Source organism: Arachis duranensis, chromosome 3 (genome assembly GCF_000817695.3).
Source record: "Arachis duranensis cultivar V14167 chromosome 3, aradu.V14167.gnm2.J7QH, whole genome shotgun sequence".
Lineage (NCBI taxonomy): Eukaryota > Viridiplantae > Streptophyta > Magnoliopsida > Fabales > Fabaceae > Arachis > Arachis duranensis.
This window is the reverse complement of record NC_029774.3, coordinates 34,902,550-34,909,905: the sequence shown is the minus strand read 5'-3', so window position 1 is coordinate 34,909,905 and position 7,356 is coordinate 34,902,550. Positions and strand designations below refer to the sequence as shown.

Genomic DNA, 7,356 nt, shown 5'->3' with positions numbered 1-7,356 from the left:
AATCAAATGAAGCAGAAGAGAGTTTATTAAAAAATTGGTGTTCCTTAACGTTACTTGGGAGATTCAGTGACTGAGGCCCCACCACCGTGATCTCAATCAGGACATGTAGGATCTGGTGGTTGCCTCCATCGGAGACATTAATATCACTATACACCCCTTTCCACTTATGTTAGTTTCATTAACTCATTCATTATTACTTCACGCAAAGACTTAAAAGTAGAAGCAAAAACAACCAACACTTGCACTTGCAGGGATGTCCAGAAAGATACACCTTTGAAATCAATTATCTCACAGCAGATACAGATTAGAATGCTGATAAGAGGAACAACTTAAATTCAGGAAACAAAAATACATAAATTGTGTAGAAGTTTAAAAAAATGATAAGAATATTAATTATGATATAAGAGAGATAATAATAACAATAAACTCCAGGAAGTAGAAATGGAAGTAGCAGGAAGTGCTAACGCTACAATGGTTTTTGCAGCCATGAAACTTATGGTCCCCGATTGATTGCTATACATACAATTTTCTCTGCAACCTATTCTTTTTTTTTTTCTGGCATTTTTTTTATTTCACAACTGGGAATATTCATAATAATTCAAATCAAAATATGGAGAAGCTTTCTCCTCTTACCCGCAAACACACGGCTACCTCTTCTCACTTTCATGTCTTTTGAGCACATAATGATACAAATCCAAATAAGAACAAATGTTGCATTGCACAAAGTGGTCATAATCTAGCATGTTTAATTTTGCTCCACAAGCGACGAGAGTCGCCACCATGATCATGATTGATTGAGGAGGCACAAGAAGGGGCCGTGTGTAGTAGAAGAATTGGCCGCAAAAACAAGTGTGAATTGTGTTGGAGAGAGATTGAAAGGTTAGAGGAGAGAACATCTCAAAAGAATTAATAGAAAGGTGGTGGTGGAGGCGATGAGTATGGGACTCCGACGACAGGTGGCAATGGCCCTTCATATACAGGGGATGGTGGTGGGGAAGGGGTCGGGGATGGTGGAGTTTCTTCGCAGGGTGGTGATGATGCTGGTGGCGGCGGAGAACTATAATGAACAGGGGTTGGTGGTGGTGGTGAACTGTAATGGACAGGGGGTGGTGGAGAACTATATTGTGCCGGTGGCGGTGGTGGTGAACTATATTGTGCCGGTGGCGGTGGTGGTGAACTATAGTGGACCGGTGGATGATGTGGTCGCGGGGAATTATGTTGAACCGGTGGAGGTGGAGGTGATGGGGATGGTGGTGGGAGATAAGGTGTGGGAGAAGGTGGTGGCGGTGGAGGAGGTTCTATGCAGGGTGGTGGAGGTGGCGGTGATTGGTTATATGTGGGTGGCGGAGGTGAGTGAGTGGGAGGTGGCGGCGAGGTATAATGATAAGGCGAAGGTGGGGGCGGGGATAATTCAGGAGCCGGTATTGATGGAGAATTTGGCGGCGGAGGCGGAGGCGGTGGCGACCGGACACAGTATGGTGGCGTTGGGGTTGGGGTAGGTGAAGGCTCAGATGGAGGTGCTGGCTGCGTGGGAGAAGGTGGTATATAGATTGGTGATGGCGGGGGTGGTGAGGAGGGAGGAGAGGGTGGTCTATAAATTGGGGAAGGTTCGCTTCTAGGTGGAGAAGGTATTGGAGTAGGAGTTGATGGAGGAGGACCTTGTCCTGGTGCATTGGGGGAAGAAGGCGAAGGGGGAGACGGTGGCGAAGAGGGAGAAGGCAGAGAAGGTGAAGGAATAGAAGGCGGTGAAGAGGGTGAGGGTGAAGGTGAAGAAGGTGAAGAAGGTGAAGGAGGCGAAGCAGGTGAAGGAGGCGAAGGATGTGAAGGGGAAGGAACAAATGGCTTGCATCCAAACGAGTTACAGTCCACAGGTTTAGACAAGAACGACCTACATTGGGCCGCGGATCTCTGCAACGGCCTTCCCGGCAAGCAGTTCGTCCGGTCATCAAACGATGCCAGCCTCAGGCACGCCGGCGGCTCCCCTGTGAAGAAGTTATAAGAATAAGTGAAGTTCTGAAGATTTGGCAGCATGCAAATACTGGCCGGAATGTTCCCAGAGAGCAAGTTGTGCGCTACGTCTAACTGCTCCAAGCTCACAGCTCCTCCAATGGCGTCCGGCAATGGTCCCAAGAGCTGGTTGAAGCTGATATCAAAGACTGTGAGGTTCTTCAACAAGCCAATCTCGGAAGGCAAGCACGCTCTGAGCTCATTGTTCATGAGAATGATCTCGTTGAGGTTCGACATGTTCCCGATGCTTGCAGGGATGCAACCATGGAACCTGTTGTTGGCCAACACAATAACGGAAACCGGCGAGTTTCCTAAGTTATCAGGAATTTCAAAGACGAACCTGTTGTGATTGATGAAAATGGCGTCAAGATCTTTGTCAAAGAGCTCTCTGGGGACCCCACCTTCGAACTCGTTGAACCTCAGATCCAAGAACTTGAGGGTTGGGAGTCTCAGTACCACAGCAGGGAACTTGCCGGCGAAGCGGTTGTTACTGAGATCCAATTCGAACAAGAGCTTGAGCTTATCGAAGCGGTGCGGTAATGTGCCACAGAACCTGTTTGAGTTAATGTGGAAGAGGGCAAGATCCACCAAGAGACCAAGCTCTTCCGGTAAGTAGCCAGCAATATCCGCATGGTTCAGATCAATGCCAGCAACGGTGCGGATCTTAGGGTTGTCCAGTGCGGGTGCACAGTAGACCCCAGTGTAGCTGCACACATCAGATCCTACCCAGTTTGCTGTGAAGTTGAGAGGATCGGAAACAATGGCTTGCTTCCATGCTTGCAATGCAATGTAAGCGTTTCTGATGCGCTGGTTCTCAAACACCAGGGAAGGGTCTACGGTGACATTCTCTCCTCTGTCACCGAACTCGTCCCTGTAGTAGAGCAACTGCCGCTGCTTGATATACATGGTTTCCACATGGCTGAGTTCGCCACTGAAGCTTGTTTGCTTGGAGTGGGAGGCACACACTGATGACAATGTGCCTGCAAACAACAATGCAGTGAGAACAGCTACAACGGAAACGTTTTGATTTTCCTTCTTCATATCATATGCCGCATTGATATACAAAAGTTAATTTCTTTTCTATTTTTCTCTTTTGTACTTGGTGGGATTTTGATTTTCCTTTTCCTTTTCTTTTTCAAGTTGAGATCTAAATATAAGTGAGGAAAATGCAGCAGCTTTGCGTTATGGAGAGTGTGAGGGTTTTTGCTTTCTAGTTTCTAGGGATTTTCAAGTTGTGAGTGTAAGAAGTGGTGAGTTTATGATGGCTGCGTGAAGCGATATAGAGAGAGGGAAGAGGCGCAGAGTGGGCTTGAATAATTCATTCATTCAAAAAGACAGCTATATCACAGCTTAAAGCCCACCAGATTCTCTCACACCTTTTATTTTATTTCCTTATTACAATTACTATATCATTAATTAATCAATTAATTCATTTGTTGTTTTTGTTTAGAAAAGGCGAAAAAAAGAAAGAAAGATTGATAGATTTCTTTTGTGACCTGTTTATTCTGTAGCTTCTCAAAACCCTCCCATAAGAAAAGATTTTATTCTTTTCTTCCTTGCAATTTACATTGGAGTTCCTACTTGCTACTCTTGGAATAAAGTCGCAATAAGCCAGCCAGCCAGCCACCAATAACACACATTACATTCTATTTTCAACTAATTGTGTATTTCAATTGTATTACCGTAATAATAGCAACGATAATCTATGTGTGAATGTAATTGTAATTTTAAAAGAAAATTAACATAATCGGACAGGTGGTAGAAGTAGCATGATTGTGGGAACTATTTCCTTTAATAGCGGCAGGCGGCGATGCCCAATTCCGGCGAGTAACACAAATTATTAATTATAGAGTCAAATAAAAGAAGTTTTGTTGGGTAGTTGATCTTACCGGAGTAGTGTGGACTGTGGAAACTGGAAATTTTTCTTATTATTATTACTTTGCATTATTGAAAATTAGTGGTAGGTCTTTTTTCCCCCTAGGTGAAAATTAGTAGTTGTTCATTAATTACTGTACACACTTAATATAATATAGAATAAGAAGGATTAGAAAGTGTGTGCAGACATATCTATTTTGTCCACTAAATTTTCGAAAGTGTTAACACTTAATCTTAATCTTTTATGTACATATTTATTTTGTGTCTTAAAAACACATCTTAAATTTAAAAATTCAAAAAAAATATTAAAAATATAAAAAATTTAAATTTTTAATGTATTTATTTTATATTTATTAAATAAAATTTTTAAAATTTTTTATTAATTATAAATTTATTATTTATCTTTACGATATATATTAACTAAATTTTTATAAATTTATATTGTTAAATGACTTTTTATTATATAATATCTTCTACATTTTTTATCTGATTTAAAAAATTCAAAAAATGCATTTTAAAAAGATACCTCAATACAATAATATAGAACATAGTTCAAATAAAAAAACAAACAAAATTAAACAAATTAAGTCCAACAAATGCAAATACTCTATTTCAACAAATACAAATAAATAACGGAAAGAACTTATAACGGGAAGAGCAAATTATTGAAAATAGAAGGACCTGAGAGTTGGTTGTCGAATCAGAAGCAGTGCAATATAATGAAGAAGACGATATCATGGCAATTCTTCAAGAACAGAATGAAGCATTAGCTCAAAAAAGGAGGCTGGCGAAGCAAAAAAAAAAAAGGCACGAAGATGCAGACCCAAGAAATTAAAAAGGTGTGTAATAAAGTTTTAAATGATTTTTAGCTCTTGAGATGTTAAGGAATTACAGGGTGTTGAAAAATTGAGTATGGTAAAAGAACTAAAATAGAAGTAAAAATTAAATATGCTAGGTTTGGTTGAAACAAAGATGCAAGATATGACTAAGTTTGATATAGTACGTATTTGGGGGAGTGATGTTGTGGGTTGGGAGTTTGTAGGTTCTGATGGCACGTCCAATGATCTGTTGTTAATGTGGAATGACATGCTATTTAAAATGAATAACTGTTACAAAGGGGAGAGATGGTTATGTGTTGAAGGAGTCCTGTTAAAAAATGAGTTCAATTGTGTTTTTTTTTTAGTGTATGGTGCCCATACTAGAGTGGAGAAACTTACTGTAGGGGAGGAATTGAGTTTTATAGCTGGATTATGTCAAGTTCCAATATGTTACATGGGAGACTTTAATGAGGTTATACAGATTGAAGAGAGGAAAGGTCAGGACAGGTTAACAATGTCAGCAGAAGATTTTAAGAATTGGATCCAAGATATGCAGCTACTGGACTTGCCGTTGAATAATCGTAAATTTACATGGTTTAGAGGCCGCTCTTGCAGTTGTATTGATAGAGTCCTATTAAGTGTAGAATGGATTGAGGAGTTCTCAAAGATTCGATTAAAAGGTGGACCGAGAGGTTTGTCAGATCACTGCCCAATTATAGTTGAGGACTCCAAATTTAGAGGTGGACCACGACCTTTTCAAAGCTTAGACTTTTGGTTTACATATGAGGGTTTTTTAAGAATAGTTAGGGAAGAATGGAGGAATCTTGGCGAACTGCAGTTCATAGAAAAACTGAAGGCCCTAACGTTGCCTTTAGGGAGATGGCAAAAGGACAAATTTGGTGATGTGGACAAAAAAATCCAGCACTTTGAGGAGAAAATCAAGAGGATAGATGATATGGCTGGCAATGGCATTTATGATGGTACAGTGGAGACTAGAAGGAAGGCTCTGGTAAGTTGTTGTAAGCAGTGGTATGTGAGAAAAGAAGTACACTGGAAGCAAATGTCACGATCCAAGCTTGCGAAGGATATAGACAAAAACACTAAGTACTTCCATAACTTAGCATCAGCAACACAGAGGAATAACAGAATTGATGCATTGGTAATTAATAGAAGGTTGATAAAAAATCATGCTCGGATCAAGATTGCAATCAGAGAGTTTTATAAGGATTTGTATCAACAAAAGAGATTGCCGGTTGTGGGGTTTAGGGACGGTTTGGTAAATCGAATTGATGAAGAGGAGTCTGTAGCATTGGAGAGAATGCCAACAACGGAAGAGGTTAGAGAGGTGGTTTGGGATTGTGAGTCTTCTATGGCGACAGGAAGTGACGGGTATAACATGAATTTCATTAAAAAGTGCTGGGATGATATTGGTGCAGAGTTCACGTCAGCTGTGTTGGAATTTTTTCGATCATCAAGGTTGCCTTCTGATTCGAATATTACGTGGGTGGCCCTAGCACCTAAGTTTACTGGAGCCAAGGAGATTAAAGACCTCCGGCCGATTAGCATGGTAGGTTGCGTATTTAAAGTAATCTCTAAAGTGATGGTCCGAAGGATGATATCAGTGATGCTAGGTCTAGTAGGGGAGACACAGAGCGCATTTGTGAAGGTTCAAAAAATACATGATGGGGCACTTATTGCATGCGAAACAGTGCAATGGTTGAAGATGAGGAAGATGGAAGCGGCGATCATTAAATTAGACTTTCAGAAGGCGTAGGATTGGGTAAAATGGAGCTTCGTGGATATTGTGTTACAGAAGATGGGATTTGGTTGGACGTGGAGAGGTTAGGTGAAGGAGTGTGTTGGTATAGCCTCTATGTCGATTTTGATAAATGACTCACCAACTAAACCATTTAAGATGGAGAGGGGATTGAGACAAGGTGATCCACTGTCTTTATTTCTATTTATTCTTGTTGTTGATTTTTTGCATAGGATGATAGGAGAGGCAGTCAGAAATAGACGTATTTTGCCTTTGTTGGTTGGCAAGAATAATATAGAATTGTCACATCTTCAATTTGCTGATGACACTATATTGTTCTGTCCACCGGAGGAGGAGACCATCAAAAACTATGCCAGGTTGCTAAGGTGTTTTGAGGTGATGTCGGGGTTACGTATCAACTTCGATAAGTCTATTTTGATCCCAATCAATTGCAAACAGTCGTGGACTTGCAACATGTGCAACTTATTGGGATGTAACGAGGCTAACCTTCCAGTCAGATATCTGGGCATTTCTCTAAGAGCGAACCCAAGGCAGGTCAATACTTGGAAGCCGATTATTGATAAAGTTGAGGAGAAGATTAGTTTGTGGAAGGCAAAAGTGCTTAATAAAGCGGGTAAGTTAGTCCTTATTAAATCTGTGTTGAATAGCTTGTTGGTGTACTACTTGAGCCTATATAAGATGCCGAGGACAGTGGCAGAAAATTTGATTTCCTTGCAGAGAAAATTCCTATGGAGTAAGGAGGAAGGAAGGAATGGGCTGGCAATGGTTAAGTGGAAAGTGGTTCAGGCTCTTAAAAAGTTAGGTAGGTTGGGGTGGGTGATGCTATGATTAGGAACACAGCTCTCCTTTTCAAGTGGTGGTGGCATTTCTCAAAAGAGG

The 7,356-nt window shown here is 40.9% G+C and overlaps 2 protein-coding genes across 2 annotated transcripts; one reads left to right on the top strand and one right to left on the bottom strand.

The window, feature by feature from the left end:
• Nucleotides 1-368: 368 nt before the first annotated feature.
• Nucleotides 369-3,350, bottom strand: LOC107478692 (leucine-rich repeat extensin-like protein 4). The gene has a single exon (XM_016098826.3). The coding sequence runs from the start codon at nt 3,046-3,048 to the stop codon at nt 907-909; it is 2,142 nt and encodes a 713-aa protein (XP_015954312.1). The 5' UTR covers nt 3,049-3,350; the 3' UTR covers nt 369-906.
• Nucleotides 3,351-4,854: 1,504 nt separating this feature from the next.
• On the top strand, nt 4,855-6,474 carry LOC107478701 (uncharacterized). The gene has a single exon (XM_016098835.1). It carries the CDS (start codon nt 4,855-4,857, stop codon nt 6,472-6,474), a length of 1,620 nt encoding a protein of 539 aa, XP_015954321.1.
• The last annotated feature ends 882 nt before the right edge of the window (nt 6,475-7,356 follow it).